Genomic DNA, 21430 nt, shown 5'->3' with positions numbered 1-21430 from the left:
TACACAGGCTGGTGGGGCCATCCAACCTATTCCGACAACACTAAGTGAATGGGCCGTGCTGACCATTGCCTCAGGCCTACACCACGGTCAGGTAGGTCACACATTTGGAACTGAGTCTTGATTATACCATGGCAGTGAACATCATTTAAGGCTGAGAACAATTCACTATACTCCCTTCGATGTGGTCCCAACAAGTCTGTGCATGGCATCACAACCACATGTGTCTGTGGGCCTACGCGGACTACTGCCCTCGGCATACGCTGCACACGAGTGGGTCAGCGATTTGGAACCGAACATCGGTAATTCAAAAGGCAGAATACATTTCGTCGCACGCATGGAGAGGCGTAAGAGGATGACGCGTTGCAGTCCGGAGGGAACAGGATCATCATTACGGAGGGGATTGAATACCGACAACTGCCCTTGTGTCACTAACTCTGCGCCTTGCGAGCCAACGACACGTGGCTGTGGGCCACTGCTGACTGCTGCCTCTGGCCTACACTGCGGTCCAGTAGGTCACATCTTCTTAATTTGGCAATGTTGGAGTTCATATCAGTGTATCGGCATCATCGCAGACTGCATCCCCTCTCAGCACCTGTGCCACTAAGTCTGTTCCCCGACATTTATTGACACTCACTGGTGGTACATTGGTGGCGTTTGAGCCTATGGACTAGGAGCTAGTTTTCATGCACATGTAGCTGATATCGGATTGTTGTCGGAAACAAGGGTTGCGCTTTCCACTCCACCATTTGCTGCTTCCAGATAACATCAGACCTTCGCATCATGCCCTGGAGGACACCTTCCACTGTCCCCCGCAACCGTCCGCAACATACACCTCGGACATTGATAGTGACCCGCTCAGGGCGCATGGCCCATCTGACTGCACCGCAAGTCACTTCCCGTGGCTGGGTGCCTGTGCCGGCCGCAGTGCATCCGCGGTCACTAACTCTGTGCTGGTCAGGTCTGGGACCCCTTCTACTGAGACATTGAATGGCCTCTGAAGCGATGGTCTTGGGGTCATCACCGCCATGTGTCTGTGGCCCTGCGCTGTTCGCAGCCTTTGGCCTCAACTGCGGGCCACCAGGGCACACACATAGCCTCGAGTCCTGACCGGCCCGGACGTCGCAGCACCGCAGGAGGCACACCCCACCACTGCAAGGACCACCTCCAACCGCCATCTGCCCGAGTCAAAACGGTGGTCCTGACGGACCTACAGAGTAGCTCAGACCTGTCGTGGATGCCATCATCGGCATGATACCCTGCTCAGCACTCCAGGTGCCAGTGACTCAGTGCACCGCAAGCCATTGTCCATTTCTGAATGAGTTTTGTGCTGTGGAGAGGTTGTCAAGTGTGCGGACGGGAGAAGGCACAGACAATGGGAGGGCAGGTGGCAGCATCCCCAAGGCAGGAAAGCAGACTGGAGGTGGTAGTCGAGCTACACACCAGGAACCATTACTGGGTATTGCGCTGTGGACTGCGCACGCAACTGTCACCTCAGGCAGTGTGGGGGACCTGGGACGTTGATGAGGAGGTTGATGCAGGTGTAACACACCCCACTGCTTCTGCATCAGGACTAACCCGAAGAGACACAATCCTAGCAATTTCTTCACATGAGCGCGCTCATCTCTAGTGCCCCTACCTCAGTGCACTGCAACTCACGGAACCTCCTGACTGAATTTCGGGTGACCTCTGTCCTTACTCCGGCTTCCTCCATGTTGCTCTGCAGTTGACTCTGTTATGCTGGTGTTTTCTGTTTCCATTACACTGGTCTCCACTGTTCAAGTTGTTACCAGCACCAACCACTCCGTGTGGGCTGGCTTAAACTCACCCCACACACATCCAGCACAGGCATCACTGTACATGTGGCCCTGCCAATAAAGGGGCCGGGCGCACGTGCCTGTAGCCAGTTCAACATGATGAATGCATGTGACCCTGTGTTCTTGTTGTATGCATGGGGGACCTGGGCCCTACGACATTACATTGTGCTGTGTATAGCGGACGCAGACATGTCAACGCAGGCAGTGGGCTAGAACCTGGACATGTAGATTTTCCGTCACCCATTCAATTCGTAAGGGGAGTGGACTGTGCCATCGTATGCAGAGCCAACGTGGGTGTGTGACTGATATGTGCGTGCCCCTGGGCGTGGTTCTGTACTAAGTATGTGCATCTGCATGTGTCTCTATGGCAGTGTGGGTCTCCTTTGTGGGGTGCAGGTGGTCCCTGAAGGGTATTGGACACCAACGTATGTGTTCTAGTTCACATTCCATGGGTTCGGCCACACCCGCACCTGTTGGGCCAACTCCTTTTGGCGTTCTGACACCTGGCATTGGGGTGGCATGTGTGGGTCGGTGAAGAGTTGTGGGCCAGCCATGATTGCAGGTGCTTCATGCTGTGTGGTCTTTTGCAGGGGCTGTGTTCTCCTCTCAGTAGCTTGTCTACCCTGGTCCTGGTGGTGGGTTGTGTGGGATGTCCATGGGCTGTTGTAGTGCGTCGGTGTCGAAGGTGTGGTGTTCGTCTCTGGCATCACTGATGGGTTGTCTGTTCTGACCTGCTGGAGGTGTTGTTTGTCCCTCTGCAATGTGAAGGGGAGATGCATGTTGTCATTGTGTTTGCGCCTTGTTCTTGTCGACATGCAGACTCTCAGACAATGTACATTGTGACTGTTTGTGCGGTGCTGGCTATTTGAGTTGGGACAGTGGACATTTGGCCTACATGGCTGATGTGAGGTTGTAGCCACAGATATGCATCTCACAGTTCCCTGCTTTGTCCAGTGTGATTGTTCTGTTTCTGCACCTGAGTGGACCCAGTTGTGTCCCCTGTCCTGCAGTGTGGGTGTTGCACTTTGTGCCACATTGTCATGGGATGTGCTGTGATTGCTATGTGTGTGCGCTGCAGTGTGCCACGGGATGGGGGACATGTCCCTCGGTAATTGTGGTTGTGCAGTGTGCTACACAACGTTGTTCATGTGTGCCATTGTGCCCATCAGCCCCCGTCCCCCAGTCCCTGTTGTATCCTCACCCTGTTGTTGTTGTGTCAGGTCCTGTCGAGCTGTGTATGTACTCCCACCTCCTCGCACCCTCTCCACACTGATCAGTGGCCTCCATTTCCTCCAGCTCCTCCTGTGGCGCAGGACTGCCACCTCCTGTCGCCGTTCCTGCCTTCCTGTTGGCAACGGGTTTGTACCTGGTTTAGATTGTCACGTCCTGCTGGCGCCTCTTGGCCTCCTCGATTGGCATCCTCGGCACTCCGACTGCATTCCAGGTGGTCTGGTTGTGGGTCAGTTGCTGGTTGTGTTCTGTGACCTCCGTGACGCTGGTCTTGTTTTCCTGCGGTCTGCACCCCGTCTTCCTCTCCCTTTTCTCCTTGGACTTCCCCGACCCCATTGTTCCTTGCTGGTGGTCTGTGGGGGTTGTGGGGTTCGCGTTAACCCCTGCGCTGTATAAGGGTGCAGCCATGTTGCTATGTGATTTGGCTTGTTTCTGGTGTGTTGTTTCTGTGGTTTTTATGGTGCAATTTCCCACCAGACATGAGGGATTTGCAGATCTGTGGCTGGTTTTCGCTACTTTTGGTACCGCAATTGGCCTCATCACATGATTTTTCACGTTCGCGTTTCGCATTTTTGCGGCGTGGCGTTGATTTTCACGCTGACATTTGACACGTTATCTGGTGACTATCGCATGCTACCGCCTTGTTGTGAATTCCATGTTGACACAGGGTTATTTTCCCACGATAGGCTGCGGTATTGAAATGTACGTTACGCTACTCTTGCGGTGGTTATCACACGATCTTGTGAAAATACCCCCGAGTGTATAACGTGGAGAAGGGCCTGACAGCGTTTGAGCAATAAGGCTATACACCCGTCCCCATAAACACACCTTACACACACAAATAGACTTCTTGTCTGTGATTCAAACCATCCTTGAACTTTGAAAGCAGCCAATCAGCAGTAGCGTCAGCATTCTAAGCATGCTGATTTGTTGAATGATGTCCACATTCAATTCAAGATGTGACTTTTAGTTAAGACTACATTAAGAGCATATGAAATAAACAAAAAAGACGAAAGCTGACAAACTCATTTTCTGACATGGCGACAGTGTACTTAAGGCAGTGGGATTACCACTATTAATTCACGTTTCCTCACAATCTGAAGGGCACAGATCTTTTTTTAACTGTGTATTTGGCCGAGTTGACTTTTAGAGCAAGCCCAGAAAAAATATGACATTTTTCTCTGATCTGTGTCTATCTAAACCATCTTCCGTAGAAGCGATCTTTATGGCACTGAGACCCTCATAATAAGTGGCATGATAAATTCTGATATGTGCTCTAACTCCTATTACTGTATCGTTTACAATTATTAGTTTGGCTGATTTGATAACATCTGGTTGGAATGGGTGAATACGATGTCAATGAATGTCATGACATGTGCACCCCCGACAACTGCAATATCAGTAAATGCAATGTGAACATATGCTACTGCTTGTACCCTCACAATGCCCGTCAATGCATGCCGTAACTGGTGCCCGCACAGAGGTGCCGACTTCAGCAACAGTGATACACATGTATGTAACAATCCATGCTCGTACGATAATATTATTGTTGCTAAAGAGACCTCTGTCAATGTACATTCAGACCAGATCAAGCATACAATTGTTAATGCTAGTACAAACTATATCAATGTACAAAATGACAAATGTATGCGTGATGAGGATAATGTCGATAAAAGCGATACCGGTGGATGCCATATTATATTTAGGAGTTCCGATGAACACACATCATTACTATCAGATTCACCCAAGGTGACCTCTTCATGAACCCCGTGTCAGAGATACGTGGTCATGTAGGCAGGGGTGTAACAAACACCCCCGCAGCCCCGGCGGTGCGGGGGGGCCCCCAGTCTTCTGTATGTGAAGGGGGCTTGCTCCAAAGCAGCTGCAGTGTGCAGCCTGCTCTGAGCTCCTTCGCTGACGCGGGACTGAAGAGAAACAGAGTAACAGCTTGCATTGTTTCTCGTCAGTCAGAGCCAGGCCCGGAATAAGGATGGGGCCCTCAGAGAGAGCAGTCCCCACAGGGCACTGCTCCTCTGAGAAGGGAAGCTGCCTGGATGTTTGACAGCACAAATTGGTATAAAAGCTTTCAAGAACTTGGGTTATCATTCCTCTGTGTTTTCTTTGTACATCCATCCTCCATTCTTTTTCTCCTCCTCTCCCAGGATCTCACGCTTGCTGCTGTTCTACATTGATTTGTATATCAATATAGACAGTGGTTGTAAGGAATACAGAGACCCTCCGCTGCGGTTTGCCAAAGAAATGTGTCGTGTTTTTTATTTATTCATCATCCAACAACTGATAGCCAAGGGACAAAAGGCTTGTATACTCTGTTAATACCCTTTAAATTATCGTGATTTTCGTCCTGCTTGCATGTTGACATAGGGTGACATTTGCCCCATGTAAGGTGAAAAAAATTAAAACCATAAGCAAATTCGTTTACGTGGCCTTAATGCTAGCAAAAAGAAGAAAGGCCATGGCGTGGAAAGCTTTAGAAGCCCTCTCCACTGAAGTATTGCTCATGGATGTAAAGAAATGGGCGAACGCTGAACATTACACACTATTTAAAATAACGAAAGGGGAAGACACACGGCCTGAGACACTCTCCTACAAGTAAAAACTGACGAATGCCTGCTTGAAAGATCGGTCAATTTGAGAATGCTGTTGAATTCTTCCAAAGACAATACAATAGTTACTGGAAAAACATAGTACACCACAGATTGGAACCCATATATCAAAGATGGCCAGGTACGCCAACCCGACACAGAATCGATGACTAACCATAGATAAATAAGAGAGAATGTGGTCTAAGGACTAAAGCGGTCGACCTCAAATCTGGGGAACCGGGTTTGAGTCTCGGCAACGACGCTTAACATTTTGTGATTCTGGGCAAATCACTTAATTTCTCCGTGCCTAACAAAAATGAATGTGTCCATCTGTAAATGCAACTGGTGCTCATGTAAAGCGCTCCGATACCCGATACCTTCAGTCAAGTTCGCAGTACATAAAACTTTTTTTAAAAGTGCTGGCAGGAGAAGGTTTGCAGCTCCAGTTGCAGGACTCTGCTGGGACGCATTGGAAGGTACAAAATCAGGGGCAGAGCTATCAGTGCAGCCAGTGCAGTGGCACCGGGGTTCAGAAGCAAGGGAGGGGGCATCTTGCCTGTGTAGACTGCATTTATTTTACTGGTTGGCTCCTCAGATATGTGTTTTCCTCGTATCTGCCCTGCACCAACCTCTCTGTTGCCACTCGCTGGTAAAAAGAAACTGGAAGGGCAGGTAGAAAAAAAACAGACCGGTGGCAGATAGGCATCAGAGATGGTCAGTGGTTTCATTTGTATATTATTTCCTGAGAGCTGTATTGCGATGGTGCTCTGGCTGCTTGTCAGGAGTTGTGATGCTTTATAAGTGAGTGGCGCAGCATCAGCCATCCAGTGACAGAGCAGTTCATAATCAAGACACTTTAGAGGAGGTGCTGAGAAGGCAGGGTAAGCACTTTCGGCACATGCAGTGCTTTCAGTGCGTCACTCACCACCGGGGCCGGCTTTAGCTCTGGTGGTGCCTGGTGCTACAGTCTTTTTTGGCGCCCCTCCTCCAACGACCTCCTCCTCAGATGCCCTCACTATTACCTGGCAAAAGTATCCATTACTTTCCATAGCCCCTCTCTCACATACATTTCATTTGTTTTAAAGCACTGTTAAAGGCTGGTTTTACTAATCCACACACCTAGCCTAATAAAATACAGATCTGTTCTTTGCAGCAGGCATATTAACCCTCTGTGCTAATTTATGGCGAGTCAAAATTGCCACTGACTAGACAAAACTTGATCTCTTTCTCTCTAGCTGGACCATTAATCACAAGAGTTATCTTGACATTTTTATTGCTGCCCGAAAGCTGGATGCACAAGGAACTCTGCAGCAGGCGTTTTTAAATCGTAAGAAGCTGCTAAGCACTTCGCCCCTCCTGACCACAGCACCCCTCTTCAGGTGAGCGCCAAGTGCGGTCGCACCACTCGCACTGCCCTAAAGTGGGCCCTGCTCACCACTCCCAAGCTCAATTGCTTTATGCATATTTTCCCTTAAAAGCTAGAAGAATTTATAAAAATGAACCAGTAGGGGAAGGTGAAATAAACACATCTAAGGAAGACAAAGTGATTTTCCAGGGTGAACTAAGGTGAGTGCTTCTGTTCTGGTTTCAGAAACTTAGAGACACTTACTTGACATTAAACTAAAGTTTGTTGTCTGTACATACAGTCTCTCCCGGGGTGCAAAGTCTTTTCCATCTTTTGGGGGATGCCAGAGCTCATAAACACAATGTTATAAATGTGCTTAGATTCACAGCAGTCCATTTAGGGACAACACGTGTGCTGGGGACAGGTTCCTTGACCTGAGCTCCATGGCAAACACTGCAGAGGACCAAGGACACAAAGCGGCGGCCAGGGCATACTTGGACGTAGGGGCTGAAATGCTGCGATTTGTATTTTTCAGACGGCATTACATTGTTAAAACCTACATGCAGTGGTATATCAGAATGCTGCCCATCCATGAGGTGATGCAGCCCTGGGAGTTTTTTAACATATTACTCCAGCATGGGATACTAACATTATTTTATAGTTTCATTCTCAAGTGCAGAGTGAGACGGCTACACATAAAGAAGTCTGAACTCTCAGAGAGAACTATAAGGGACAGAGTGGAAGATGAAATTAGAACTGAGAGCGCTTCCGTAAGAGCAAGAAAATGAGAGAAGGGAAATATGTGATTGAGAAGTGTAACAATATGAGGGGAAACAAATGTGAAAAGGCAGAGAAAAAAATAGGTGACAGAAGAAGCAGAGCATAGCGGGTGATGAACGGGAGAGGGAGAATAACAGAACGTAAAACGGAGGAGGAGCAAGATAATGAGGAGATAAATGGAAAGAAGGAGAGCAAGTGAGGCAGAGAGAGAGAGAGAGAGAGAGAGAGATGAAGGGTGAGACAACTGCGAAGAGAAGAAGACTTTGAGAGAGGGAGAAAGTGAGAGAGAAGATACAGTGAGATCAAAAGAGAAGACATGTTTGTGATCTGTTCATGAATTTGAATCTCAACTAGGCCAAGTCAAAGTTTCATCTTTTTGAAGTTGTTAAATTTGTACAGTAATGCCTTTGAGACTGTAGAAATACAGAACAAAGAAACACTTTATTATTAGAGGTGCCTTAAGGTTAAGAGGGCTGTCAGAGAATTCCGCAGACCAAAGGAGAGTGAAATAAGTTTACAGTGTTTGAGAGTAACAGCAAAATATGAAAGTAACAGCAAAATATAAGACCACAAATCTGAAAAACCTTAAAGCACCCCGAGATGTGAATATATAAACAAAGAGGAAAATGTAATCTATAAATAGCACACATATGTGCATGTGAGAAAGAAAACAGGATTAGAGCTATGGAACATTTATTAATTTGCACTTAGGAAAAAACACTCTGGCATATGAAAGAATATAAGATCAAAAGGTGAAAGAAAGCCCCAAAGAGAAAGTATAAAAGGAGCCGGAGAAACCCAGAGAGTCACATAAAGAGTGAAAGAGACCCACAAGAGCAAACGAGACACCCTTGAGAATGAGGGAGAAAGGCAGCTAAGCCACGAGAGAGAGAGAGCATATGAATGTTTAGGGCCCGATTCACAGAACTAACTTAAGACAAAATCCTAAACTCACTACTTTTGGTATTCACAGAAGGCATTCAGTAGTAGTAAAGTTAGGATTTAGTCTTAAGTATGTCTTAAGTCTGTCCTAAGTTTGTCTTAAGTCTGTCTTAAGTCTGTCTTAAGTCCGTCCTACTACTTTTGGTATTCACAGAAGGCATTTAGTAGTAGTAAAGTTAGGATTTTGTCTTAAATTTGACTTAAGACAGACTTAAGACAGACTTAAGACAGACTTAAGACAGACTTAGGACAGACTTAGGACAGACTTAGGACAGACTTAGGACAGACTTAAGACAGACTTAAGACAGACTTAAGACAGTCTTAAGACAAACTTACGACAGACTTAGGACAGACTTAGGACAGACTTAAGACAGACTTAGGACAGACTTAGGACAGACTTAAGACAGACTTAAGACAGTCTTAAGACAAACTTAAGACAAACTTAGGACAGACTTAGGACAGACTTAGGACAGACTTAGGACAGACTTAGGACAGACTTAGGACAGACTTAGGACAGACTTAAGACAGACTTAAGACGAAATCCTAACTTTACTACTACTAAATGCCTTCTGTGAATACCAAAAGTAGTAAGTTTAGGATTTTGTCTTAAGTTAGTTCTGTGAATCGGGCCCTTAGTTTTGTAAGGATCACTGAAAAACAATACGTTTTCTTTCGGCTGAACATTATCAAAATATGTTGTGCAGAGAAAATTAAAGAAGCCAGAGATGGTAGATTGTGTTGCGTGGACCGGTGTCAGGGGATAGATAAAGAGAGGATGAGCAAAGAGAGAAAGGTAATGTTAGACAACCTAGGAGAGAGAGAAAGAAATCCCTTCAAATAGATCGAGAGATGGGGCGAATATGTCTGAAGTCGGGCCTCGGGGAGCAATAGTATGGGCCTGAGGGAGACAGAAAGGGTGAAAGAAACAAGCCCAGAGGGAGGTGATAAGGAATGATGAAAGAAAGAAAGAGCTCCATAATTGTAGGGTAAAAAGATACCAAATAGGAAAATGGGTGGAAGAGACCGGGAACCGACAAAAGGTAAAAGAGAGAGCCAGTGAAAGACAAAGGGAAAAGGGAGAAGGCTTCTGAAAAGTATTAAGACTTTGCAAAAGAGAGATAAATAATGTGGAAGGAGAAATCCACTGAAACAATGGGTAAAGGAGACACACAGGAAGAAAATTAGATAAAGGAAACACCATAGGGAGAGGAGGACAGTATTCCCTTTTCGTGAGTTGGTTGTCAGTGTTCAGTGCATGTGTGACGTGCCGGATTCTGAGCACAGAGTTTGAAGCTCCCTAGATAAGTGTAAATAGCTCACACTGGTCTGATCAGCCAATGTCGCATCCCCCAACAGTGCTACCTTCTCAGACTGCTCAGCAGGATCTGGGTTCATTCATGAAGGCTCATGAACTACTTCTGCATATTCCGTAATTAAAATCCAACTCTGTGTCAGGGATTAAACTTCCCAAGCTGATAACTCTTTATACATTGATGATTTTACATTTATGGCTCATATTTACCATCGCACTAATCGACGTGAATGTACTTTTCTTCAATCATTGTGCAATTAGAATATCTTTATTCATAAAATATATAAGTATTTGGTGGCATATTCTATTATTGTTTGATATAATGAGGTCTTGGCTTTTTCCCTAAAATGTTTTAATTCACTTTATTCTCCTTGTAAATTGTGCTTCTTATTGACGTACACCACTTTGAACTTTACTTGTGTCGATGGAATATTATATGAACAATGTTAAAATGTAAATATTTTGCAGACCTATTGATCTTTTATGGTTCAGATCTTTTTATTAATTTATCCAGGAACAAATACTCTTACCTAAATCCAAGGCCGATGAGGTAGAACAGTGGGACATTACAGTGGGAGAACAGAAGACGGAGACAAAAGGTAGTTAGACAATTTAATGTGTGTGGCAAGGTGCAGTGTCTGTTTTTTCTGTGTCGTCACCCAATACATTGAGCAGCTGTGGTGGTGAGCACTACGGGAGCCAGGACAAATAGCAGTGAGGAACTGGCATCACCTGGCCTCTCTACAAGGCCGGACTGGGAACAGACACCAGCCCTGGTAAGCTGCACGGCCAGCCCCCCGGTGGAGATGAGGGGTGCGGCCGAGCTGTTAGCTACGTCCAGTTTTCCGATTTTGTTGCCGATATTGCTGGCCCTTGGTAACAAAAACAGCCCCCCAGGGGCCCGAAACTGGCCCCCAACCTGGAGGCCCACCGGGAAAATACCCGCTGCCCGGTAGAGACATCTGTGAAGACTCTGGAGTAAACAAACACAACCTTCGAGGCTAGGAGTCTGTACAGGATTGATGAAGAGCACTGTGATAGACAAGAATGCACTGGAAGCACTAATCAGACCCTCAAGGATTTCGCGATTTCGCGATTTGCAAAAAATCGCGAAATCGGCACTTTTGTAAAAATGCCACGATTTTTACAAAAGTGCCCGTGAAATCCTGGCATCCAGACCCGCCCTTCTATTGGCCCATGGCTCTTGCCACGGGGCCAATAGAAGGGGGGTCCTCACAGCAGGCAGGCAAGGTGATGTTTATCTACACCCCTCACCTGCCTGCTGTGCTGTTTTTTCACTTTCCTGCTGCTGGCTGGCTGACTCACCTGGTCTGGAGCGGCTGCTGGAGCACTGGTCTGGAGAATCATCGTTGGACCTGGCTGGTGGACCGTCGTCTCAGGAGGCCCAGGTAAGCTGCTGCTGTGCTGTTGGGGGCCCGCCGTGTGCCCAGTGTGCGGCAGGCCCTCAGGTGGCATTTCTGCCGGGGCCCGCTGCACAGAGGGCACGCGGCAGGCCCCGGCTGCCATTGTATTTGAAAAATGTTGTTGTTGGGGGCCCGCCGCACACAGGGCACGCGGCGGGCCCTCAGTCAAGGGGGCATTTCCCCAAAAAAAAGTTTGTTGGGGGCCCGCCGCACACAGGGCACGCGGCGGGCCCTCAAGGGGGCATTTTTTTAAAAATACGTTTGTTGGGGGCCCGCCGCGTGCCCAGTGTGCGGCGGGCCCTTGGGTGGCATTTCTGCCGGGGCCCGCTGCACAGAGGGTACGCGGCGGGCCCCGTCTGCCATTTTATTTGAAATTTTTTGCTGTTGGGGGCCCGCCGCACACAGGGCACGCGGTGGGCCCTCAGTTGAGGGGGCATTTCCCCAAAAAAAAGTTTGTTGGGGGCCCGCCGCACACAGGGCACGCAGCAGATGCTGAAAGGAGCAACAGCATCTACACAATTATTTTGTCAGCCAGACGACGGTCCCTCTCAGAGCAATCCATCCAGGCATTATTGTTCTTGCATTATAATCAGCAGCACAATATTGGGCTGCATTTGGACTGCTCAGAAGAACTGCAAGATTAACACGACAAGCATACAGGTTCCGTGGGCATTTATTCAGTAACAGGTTTATGTCCTATATGTAGTCCTGAAGACAAACAAAGTGTCTACATTGTAAATAAACCAAATATACATAGCTTCATGTTGTTAAATAACTCAAAAAACAAAGAGATCTGTGTTTGTTGTAGGAAAAACTGCCAAATAAAACGCCGCAAAATTGCCGCTAAATTTCCATATTTGTGCCGCTAAATTTCCATATGTGTGCCGCCAAATTTGCTAATCCATGCCGCTATATCCTGGGGGGTCTGGGAAACAGTGAGAAAGTATGAAGGAAAGAAATCACGCGGGCTATAAGGACATGGTCAGCTGGAAAGCTGATAAGGAAGAGAGGGTGGGATATAAAAGAGGAAAAGAGAAAAGAGAGGTAGGGATTGGAGAGGGTGAGAAAATGGACAAAGGAAATACAAAGCAGATAGCATAAAAAGAGCAGGGAAAGGGAGAGAAATACTGCACAGGAGATAGGAAAAGCATAGTGGAATTATTTCGACGGGATGGGAGAGAAAAAGTTGGGGATAAAAGTAACAGAATAGAAAGAAAAAGGCTGGGATGAGAATGAAGAAAAGATAGGATGCTCGGAAATAATGGAAAGGAAGAGACAGAAAGCAAGAGGGAGAAAGGAGGCGTGAAAGAGAAGGAGCAGTGGATGCACTTTTGGCAAAACTGAACGATGAGTGGGCCCGATGTTGTATATCATGACAGGAGTCTGCCTCAGAAAACCCACCTAAAATAGGGCAAACTTGCCCGGCATACTGATGGCAGGGACCCTGTAGTGAATAGAGCACTACAAAATGGCTGCGATCTTTGAGATTCATTTTATCCCTTAGATCAGTGTTTGATACTGCCCCCAATCTTTTGAAGAAACCCTATCTGGCATGTTTTTTTTTTTTTTTTTAAACAGGCATGTAATGTGAAAATCAGGGACCGCCCTACACAAAAATCAAGAATAAAGGCATTGAGGTATTTACCCCGTGTTTTGAGTAATTTGAAGGCTATATGACAAACATCCCTAGTCTGTTTTTCTGTTTATTGCCATATTGACCATTCCAGTATGGCCGCCATTTATGAGTCTCTCTGTGTCCCTTAGACCAGGGTTCGATACCGACACCAACCTTTTTGACAAAATACCTGGCGATCGTCTATATTCAAATGAGGGACTCCTGCACACAAATAAGTAATTTAGACTTTTTAAAGTCACCCCCTTTTTCGAAATCATAACCAAAAATACAAACAATATGGTGGACCGTTTTCTCTACAGCACAGACATGCTAAGATGCGGTCCGCCTTGGGAATGAATAGGTCGTAATGACGGAGGGTTGCTGAGCACAGTAAGACTTTTTTTCTCCCTACAGGAATCAACATAACCTTTATTTCCCGCATTTTCACCGCATTTCTTATTGCTTCTTATTGCTTTTTCAAACCAGTTAGAGGAAGGCACAAGAAATGAATGGCTTAAAATAAATCCTTATAATTTCACTTCTTTGTGTTCTTTGTAGGCCCTTCCACTCAGACAGACCATGAGGCGTATTTTTGCCACAAAATAAGTACGTTTCAAAAAGAAATTGATTTTATGTTACATGTTGTGTGCGTCCTGTTTTGTCCTTGACCACAAGTGTTTTTAATATTGTCTTTTAACCTTGATTTCTCACAATAGAGATATTGAGTGTGGTACGTTAATCCACACAGGATCTAAGCACTAATTAATGTTACTTTCAAGGCCACTTACACCATATTATGAAGAACCTTCTTTTACGCGCAGCGTAATGCCATAACCTGCCCACAAGAGCGGTGGGCAGGCAGTATGTATTAATTTGCATTTTTCTTTTTCTTCCCCATGACAGATACTACTTGTTGAGAATCAACCGTATGTATTTGTCCCAATGCTCACACAATAGGTGTCCATTCATAATTTATATTTCACTTTATTATAGGACCTGCACGGATTGGTACACAAAGGGCTGGTCCCTTTGTTGTCCTGAAGAAGAGGTTTAGGGGATACCTTGAAACATGTTGACAGAATAGCAGGGATTGTAATTACATAACAGTTACTTTTCCCTTTTATTAACCCCCTTTTTTATCCCTACCAACTAGGAGCAGGAATAAAACATTAGCTCACTAGTTAGATAAATTTTAAACATCACTTACACCACTCCCCCTACACTGCACTACACATATCCTCACAAACAAAAGTGCTCCTAAGTAACTCTACAAGTCGCAGCACGCCCCAAGCAGTAGATGTTTGGGTTGGCCCCAATGATGAAGCATGTCACCTAGGGGCAACCCTGGGTGAGTGAGGGCACCCAAGAAAAGAAATGTTTCTTTTCTACCAGTAGAGGTGGTCTTTCACCCAAACGGTGAATCCCTCGTTTTTTTTGGCTAGTTTCTTTTGATCCGTCATCTACGGATTCTTTTTGCTGTACTCTGATCACACAGGAGGGTGAACCTAGCCCAATCCTCTTCCGCCCCCTATTTTTGGTGGATAGACCACCACCTATGATAGAGTGCCAGCAAACTAAGCCCAACTATTAACCCCACCATCCAGGGTTACTTATAACGGCAGCATTGGTAACAGTGGCGTAACAAAAGCCCGCAGCCCCTGCAATATGGCGGGTCGCTAGCCTGGGAGCTCTTGACCGGCACCGGAGAATGGGGGGGGGCCCATCCAAGTACTTTGCAGGGGGGGGGCCCTCAAGTTTTGTTACGCCACTGCATACAGTTCCTGCAAACCCGTGCCCACGCATATTGAGTAAGAGGTCACAAGTAGGGTCCCCCATAAACCAAAGAAAAACATGTACCCAAGGAAAACCCTGATTGATTCGGAAGACAGATAGTTGCACCACAAACAATTCTGAAATAATTGGCCCCAGTAAAACCTGGGCGTTCAAAGGCTTAGGTTCTGTTTTGCCAAATGCCTCTTGTCTTTTCATTTATTTAAGTTAAATTCATATCCGAGCAATAATCTGATACATACTGGGTGAGATAATGCATTCCAGGATAAATTTTCAGCAGGGTAAACCTGTTGAAATCTATTGTAAGAAAAATGTCCAGTAAATACTGAGACATGCACATTTTTGGTAAGGTAAGCACCAAAATTTGCATTTTATTTTTAATTTTAGGAGATAAACTCTTAATAGCTGCTATTTACTGCAGCAGATAAAAAAAGCACTCCATGATATTGTTTTTTTCCAGGTGCAATAAATATCAGACTTAACAAATGTCCACTTGTAACGAGGGCTTGTGTCGGTTGTGTGGCGTGGGCATCCATGAATCAAAGAAGCCTCCAGAAGGTTAGGAGTGAGATAGATTGCATGTATCCTGAGGACTGTGCTATTCCAGAGGCATCTCTAGAGAACAGAGCTAGATTTCCAATAGCAGTGCAGCCCAAAGACATGTTCTTATCCAGGCACCGGAAGTTGGACTTGGCGCGCCTGCTGGTGAGTGGGATATGTCCCCATCATCGGTGTGGCCTGAGCCATCAGAAGACTTTAGCAGGATCATCCGCTTTGCCAATCAGCCGGGGCAGATCTGGTGTCACACCTGTGTTTGTGTACATGCAGTGGGATCATGCCATAGCCATGATGGAGACAGGCGTCACAGCAGCCGACAAAACCGTATGAATGTGTTGAGGACAGAGATAACCACAGGAAGAAGAGGCTGAAATAAGAATAGAACAAGGAACAGCAAAGCAGAACTGCGCAGGTGGCCTAGGGGGGCGCCTACAATTGAACATCATCTCGCACGCAGATAACTGACCGTCGGTCTCTTGCACTGAGAGGAGTCCTGCTGCGGTCTGAAACATAATGTAAGCCTGACTCCTTAAGAGAGAGTAATAGTAATAATAGTTTGTGTTTGATGCAGCGCTTCATATTGCACTTATGTGTTTCTAATTGTTGTAAGTAATCAGTGCTTCTTGGCACAGGGTTGTCGTATTGTACTGTGTTGTATTAGCATAGTGCTTGTGTACCCCTTGAGGCACCCAAAACACTTTATTTATTTATGAGTTTTTATATAGCGCAGTTATTCCCAGAGGTGTCAGAGTGCTTTACAATAGGGCGAAGAATGTTACATGGGAAACTCAGAGTAACAGACTAGCAGGTAACAATACGTGTAGCTAGTACGGTTACTCACGGTGAGAGTTAGGTATTTACAAATTACATATTCATTACAGATTATACATTTAGAAAAGTTAAAGCGATTAAGGTTACAGAAATACTTATTACTGAGTTTCAGATTTATAGCAGAAGGGAGTTGGATAGGTGGCTACTTCTGCATCATTTCTCCATCACTTTGCGGGTACCTTCCTGCCATTATCGTCTCCCACTGACATACCTGGTCCCCAGAGCTGCTCGCACTGCTGCTGGTGCGTCAGGCACATCCCGTTGAAGCAGTAGGCGTCCTCGTTCCTACAGAAGGAGCCGTCCAACTGGTACACGTTGGCAGGACAGTAGGGTGATGCCCCGGTGCAGTACTCCGCAAGATCACATGAACCTGATGGCTCTCGACAAAGTACTCCTGCTGTCTTCAGCTGTGATATGGGGGAGGAAGTAGAGAGGAAGGGTTAAAACCATGGAAGGTGACTGTCGAATATCGGTACAAAGTGCGAGACAGTAGATAGATCAAGAGACAGGAGAAAACAACGAAGGGAAAGAGTGAAGGGATAACATGAAAGGCTAATGCATAATAAGGAGGAGTAATTAGGGGTGGGAAAAATTCTGCTCCTCCAGCGGAGTTTGCGGAGGTTTGCCCACTTCACGTTCCGCTTGTAACACAGACTTCCAGCAAGCGAAACTCCTCCAAACACCACTTGGTGGAGTTTTTTCTCGCACCCGGCTCGCCGATGTTGGCAAGCAGGAGCGAGAATTTGTGTCCCCGAGCGTGATTTTCGGGCAGCAGAATGCCTCCCGGATAGATTTCTTAACTCAGACGTTCGTGTTAAGAAAGTTGCCACTTGAGTAGAAAATCTACACGAGCAGCAGAAAGAAGTCGTGCCCTCTGGGGGGCCACCTGGTGCCATTCACACTCTAAAATATCAGTGCAACGGGCCAAGTTTCACTCACTGGTGGAACTCTGCGAAAACTCACAGAGTTTTTAAGTGACTCTGCGGAATGCCACGGAGTAAAACTCCGCAAATGCCACACACCCTGGTTGTAATTATGGATCAAAGAAATGGGGAAGTGGAGCACGGCTGAGGAAGCAAAGGGGGATTAAAGCAACAGAAACAGACGACAAGGAAGGCGGAAGAAAAAGGAGCTCTTGAGAGAGAGAGATCTTCAATTACAAAGGTTGCAGGTACACATCAAACAAATGAAGAGGACAATGCTCTGAGGTTAGTAAGATAATTACCACTGACTTGGGTAACGCATCCTTATTGGCTTAAGAATGTTGGTCTTCCTAATCAATATAGGTGGAGACAACATTATTTTTATCAGGAACATAATTCGTGGAGTTAGAAATGTCAACATATGTCCCCGGGTCCTTGTATGGCCGGTCGTATGGGCCTGCTATAGTCATTTAGGGCGTAGAGGCACTCGTTTGCCTTTCTAGCACTAGACATTGATATGAACAGACACCTGGAGTGGGCCAGCTGTTGATTTGGCTCCATATCACTCTTGTGCCATGGGTGGGATTTGTGCTCCTGTCGTGTTGCTCCTATGCTTTGATTGTCATCCAATCTATTATTTTGCACCTCTCTGCTTTTTTGCTCCTACCTATATTTTTCACCTACCAGTGGCCTTGCTCCACCTGCGAGCTTGTGCCTAACAGTGAACTGCTTCCTACCTGTGCCTTTGCAGCTACCTGTGAAATTGTTTCTATAGTCGGTTTCCATTACTAGCTCCATCCTCCTACTATGCCTGTTACCCCATTGGGCCTCGGGCTTTCATGGGCAATACCCTCAACCTTAACAACTAACAAGAGATTCTCAGTCTATTAAAATTAAACAGATACCTGCTGAGACGGGTAAAAGAGAAGGGAAACTTAGATAAACCCCTGAGAGGTCAGATAGTTAGTTCACAAATCGGTAAGATAATAGAGTCCATCAGCCCACCCATTAATGGCGGAGCCTCGTCATCTGGACCTAAAGGAGACCAGGAACCGGCCCAAGTATTGAGCCGACAGGCCCTGCTGGGAACCTGGCCCTGATGCTCCTGAGGAAACTCTTGACCAGATGTATGCTCTAACTATATGAACTCAAAAAAGATGCAAATGTGTATGAAAGTGCAGTGCTCTAGTGCAAGTGCTGATTAAAAATGACTACTGGGGCAAAAACCTATGTTTATTATGTATGCGTCCAAGTGTCATGTCTAAAATCACCTAATAGTCTCAAAAATTATATAAAGACTAATTCCTAATCAAATATATACAATTGTGGTCGACATGTTTCAGCCGGATGAGTCACTCGACCCGGCTTTCTTCAGGACCTCAAAAATAAGGAATCAACAGAGAATAGCTACTGCAAAATAAGCGCAATTCGTGCAAGTGTGTACATAAGACAATACTTATGAAAAATAATAATACACATTTGCATCTTTTTTGAGTTCATATAGTTAGAGCATACATCTGGTCAAGAGTTTCCTCAGGAGCATCAGGGCCAGGTTCCCAGCAGGGCCTGTCGGCTCAATACTTGGGCCGGTTCCTGGTCTCCTTAAGGTCCAGATGACGAGGCTCCGCCATTAATGGGTGGGCTGATGGACTCTATTATCTTACCGATTTGTGAACTAACTATCTGACCTCTCAGCGGTTTATCTAAGTTTCACTTCTCTTTTACCCGTCTCAGCAGGTATCTGTTTAATTTTAATAGACTGAGAATCTCTTGTTAGTTGTTAAGTCTGTGAATTGGTATTTGAGATTTTTCAGTCTTAAAATGTTTTTTCCCGTTGACCCTTTTGTATATTTGTTTGCCAATACCCTCAACCTACACAGTACTGTACACCCATCATCAGAGACACACACACCCCTCTACCCCTTCTTATTCATTGTTCACAAAAACTGTTCACCAATAACCTCATCTATCCTCCCCGATTACTTACAAAACAGACGTGAGTACACCCTCACCGAACACCACCAGGCAAGCCCTAACCAGGAAAAGTGGAAGGCCCAGAAACACCTGGTGCCAAGGCCTCGAGGCTGACTACAGGGAGATGGGTTACACCTGGGGTCAGATTGAAAGAAAAGCCCAGGACAGAGATGGCTGGAGAGTCCTGGTTGACGGCCTATACCCCAGGAGGGGTATTAGTCATAAATAACAACACTTCACACCAGATTCTTGCACACTTCTCAGAACAATAACAAAGTATCCCCTCCTTCCTTCTTTGAGTACCATTAAACTACTGTTGCACCATTAAAGGGTCATGATGTTGAAATTTACCACTCACGTTAGCGTCTTCTCAGATGAACTCCATGGGAGATTGGAATTTATACCACTCTACGTCACTCATCCTTCTAGGAGATCTTGAACTTAATCCTAAACCAATACTTACACTTAACCCTATATCAACACAATGTCTTCTTTCTGAATTCCTATGGTTACTCACTGTAAAACACCCACTTCTTCCCTATATACTCACATCGGAATTCAGTCCAATTAATCCTAATCTCTAAGACATTGGCTGACTGTCCCTGTACAAAAAACCCACCTCCCCTTGATCGTGCCATCAGACACATGATGACCACCAGGGTAGTCAAGTCATTAATTCAATAAGACAAAAGCTAGATGGAATGAAGGGAGTTGGGCTTCACCTACTGGTTTAGGGAAACTCCAATGTTAGCATTCATATTTCTGCTTATTAGCTGCACTAAACGTAAAAACAAAATGCCTAAAGCAGAGTTAAGTAGAACACATTTTGTCCTGTTATACTGTATAGAAATCCTAGCCCCTCACATGCACCTCTTCACATCTCAAGATCACAGAACTGAAGTCCAATTAATAGACATTGCAGTCAGGTAAGTGACGCCCATCCTCAGTGGCACACCTGCCATCCCGCTTGGGAGCGCACGGCTTCTCTTCCCACTCCACTGAACCTCCGTCCCTTGTTCTTCACCGAAGACTTTTAGCACCTAACACTTTCCAAATGAACTACCCTCATTCCTAAATCCAACCCACCAGAGCTGACACACACATCGAAGCTCACCTCCTTTAACACACTTAGTGACAGATTGAGAATAACATTTGATTTAAACGTTTGCCTCTGACGGTTTACCCAAGAAGCTCCATCCCCAGGCCCTGGATTAAACCCACAGCCAAGCGCTGTGACCCATGGAATATATTGAGGCCTTCAAACGTCCTGAATCATCCACCTCATATCAGCAAAATCTTCTTATACCTCCTGCTCTTAATCATCTGTCTACACTACCACTCCCCAAAATGTACTCACTCTAGCAACACTCTAGGCTCCCTTTAAACCTATGACAAACTCCTTGCTCTTAGCCAATAACTTTGCCTTATACTTCTCTTTAAAGATATCAAAGATCAGAAAAGTACCAGCCACGCTTCAATCAAATCTGAGTCCATCATCCTACATTGTTTACACATTATCGACCCTCTCGTCCAACCCTATAGTCTCTCACATAAGTATGTATTTATGTATGTTCGTATGTCGCATTTGAAGAGCGTAAACATAGAGAACGCATCATCACCCAGGATGATGGATGGGATAATTGTCATTCTAAAGTTTGTAAATCTCTGATGTAGCTTAACGCGGCCTTGTAATTAAGGCAAAGCCCCTATGGCCACAGGAACATCACTGAAAGTGACGTTCCTGTGGCGATAGGGGCTTGTATGGGTTTATTCGTCTTACCTCTTTCCTCACTACACATACCCAGTTAACTAATAACCTCACTCTCCCCTCACATTTGTCTCTAAAATTCTTTAGTAGTTACTTTTTAATCATCTTACGTGCATCGCTTCTCATTCTCCACTAGATCTATTTCAATCTGGATTCAGGGTGCTGCACTTCATAGAATCTGCCTTCACCCACATCTACACCACCTTCATCGCCTGTCCTCTTTTCTCAAGCACCTTGCCCACTCTACGGCTTTTGATACCGTTGATTATCCCCCCTGCTAGCTTCTTTATCCACTCTCCAGATCACAGGATCTCCTCTCAGTTGGCTGGTTCTCATCCGGTCTCTCTGATCTATCCTCATGCCTTCTCAGTCGTGTGGTGCTCCTCACTCTCTGCATCTACAGTACCGGTCACTGTCCCGAAAAGATTGCACCACTGGATATCGACCCCCAGAACATTGTGGTACAAAACTGCGGAGGACAGAATATCGTAGGCCAAAATATTAAAAGGTAAGAGCATAT

The 21430-nt window shown here is 45.8% G+C and overlaps 1 protein-coding gene across 2 annotated transcripts in view; it reads right to left on the bottom strand.

Moving 5' to 3' along the window:
• Window positions 1-21430, bottom strand: part of LOC146863385 (disintegrin and metalloproteinase domain-containing protein 33-like) — a 460898-nt gene that overhangs the window by 49202 nt on the left and 390266 nt on the right. For both annotated transcript variants that reach the window (XM_085642820.1, XM_085642819.1), the window contains exon 14: window positions 16457-16652. In XM_085642820.1, coding sequence (XP_085498946.1) covers window positions 16457-16652 — 196 coding nt within the window. The remainder of the gene's footprint in view (window positions 1-16456; window positions 16653-21430) is intronic.

The sequence above is a fragment of the Triturus cristatus genome, chromosome 2_2 (genome assembly GCF_964204655.1).
Source record: "Triturus cristatus chromosome 2_2, aTriCri1.1, whole genome shotgun sequence".
In the NCBI taxonomy this organism is placed as follows: Eukaryota; Metazoa; Chordata; class Amphibia; order Caudata; family Salamandridae; genus Triturus; species Triturus cristatus.
The sequence above is the reverse complement of the archived record's forward strand: the minus strand, read 5'-3'. Positions and strand labels throughout refer to the sequence as shown.